Here is a 1,445-nt window from a genome sequence, read left to right as displayed (position 1 = left end):
GCCTGATTTAATTGACTGAGCTATCAGGTAATTTGTTATATATATAAAATACATTTTTATCTTACAATTATTTTATAACACCAATTTGTCAGGTCCAACCAATTTTTTGAATTTGATTTTAACAATAATTGATTTAAATTGGTTGTGATTGTCATGTTAAAACTGTGGTTCTTACTCTTACAAATTTAACCGAGTGGAGTTTAGAAGCTTAACTTGCTTCTAATTGAAGAGTTTAAGGAATTTTCAGACAGGGTTCCTAAAATAGGTTGTTAGATCTCAACGATTTTCTAACTATCAAGAGTCATTGATATTGCTTCAAAGTCAATTGCAAATTAAACTAATGAATTTGGGGATTAACAGAAATATATATATTCCTTCATGGAATGAATGAATTGGCAAGAAACTAACCCTTTATTCATTAGATCGATCTCATCCATTAATTCCATAGGGAATCCGAAAAACATAAATCCAAAAGAAAGCAAATACATTGTCTCGCAAATGAGAGACAGAAAAAACAAAAGGGTCTTGGAAAGCAAAAGATACAAATTTAAACAGAGCACCGACCCCCCAAACGGGCAGATGTAGAGATTAAAAGCAAATCATAATTCACAGTTTTGAAAATGATGAAATCATTAGTAGCCTTTAGCAGGCTTGTAGGCAATGAAACTGATGATCTGCACTTGGCGCTTGTTGTCGAATCCAATGATTCGGATGAAGGCCTGGGGATATTCCTTCTTGCACTCCTCAAGCTCCTTCAACACCTGGGAAGAGTCGTTGCACCCAAACATCGGCAGCTTCCACATGGTCCAGTACCGCCCATCATAGTATCCTGGTGATCTGTTGTGCTCACGGTACACAAATCCGTGCTGCATCCATGCACCCACAAACATTACTATTATTTCACCTTTTATTATATATTAATTTTATCATTTAATAAACCATAATTTTCCTATTAACAAAAAAATTAAAGGGAGCTAAAATGACCTCCAACTCGAACTCCAAGCAAGGAATCAAACCCTTGCGAAGAAGGTAGTCTACTTCCTTGGCCAGCTGCTCGGAGTTAAGTGGTGGAAGGTAGGAAAGAGTCTCAAACTTCTTCAATCCAAGTGGAGGCCACACCTGCAAAACCAAAAATTTAATCTAATTATTAACTAAACTTCAAAAAAATAATAATAATAACTCATACTAATTATACGTACGTACCTTCATGCATTGCACTCTGCCACCATTGCTTGCGAGAGAGGTAATGTCGTTGGTCTTCTGGGTAACCGGGAAAGCTGAGGTGGACTTGAGGCCGGTGAAGGGTGCAACCATGCTGGCTTGAGCCGGGGTGGCACGGTTAACGGCGGCAACGGTGGCCGATGAAATCATTGAAGATGCCATCGATGTTTCTTTCTTTCTTACAACTCTCCTCAAAATTCCTTGCTAGAGCTGAAAACCTCCTT

The 1,445-nt window shown here is 38.0% G+C and overlaps 1 protein-coding gene across 1 annotated transcript; it reads right to left on the bottom strand.

Annotated features, from left to right (window-relative positions):
* Positions 1-392: 392 nt before the first annotated feature.
* Positions 393-1,445, bottom strand: LOC132180985 (ribulose bisphosphate carboxylase small subunit, chloroplastic). Its single transcript, XM_059594010.2, has 3 exons — positions 1,204-1,445; positions 985-1,119; positions 393-866 (listed from the first exon to the last, which is right to left on the bottom strand). Exons 1-3 carry the CDS (start codon positions 1,381-1,383, stop codon positions 633-635), a joined length of 549 nt encoding a protein of 182 aa, XP_059449993.2. The 5' UTR covers positions 1,384-1,445; the 3' UTR covers positions 393-632.

This window comes from Corylus avellana, chromosome 5 (assembly GCF_965113065.1).
Source record: "Corylus avellana chromosome 5, dhCorAvel1.hap1.2, whole genome shotgun sequence".
Taxonomy (NCBI): domain Eukaryota; kingdom Viridiplantae; phylum Streptophyta; class Magnoliopsida; order Fagales; family Betulaceae; genus Corylus; species Corylus avellana.
This window is presented reverse-complemented; position numbering and strand designations above follow the sequence as displayed.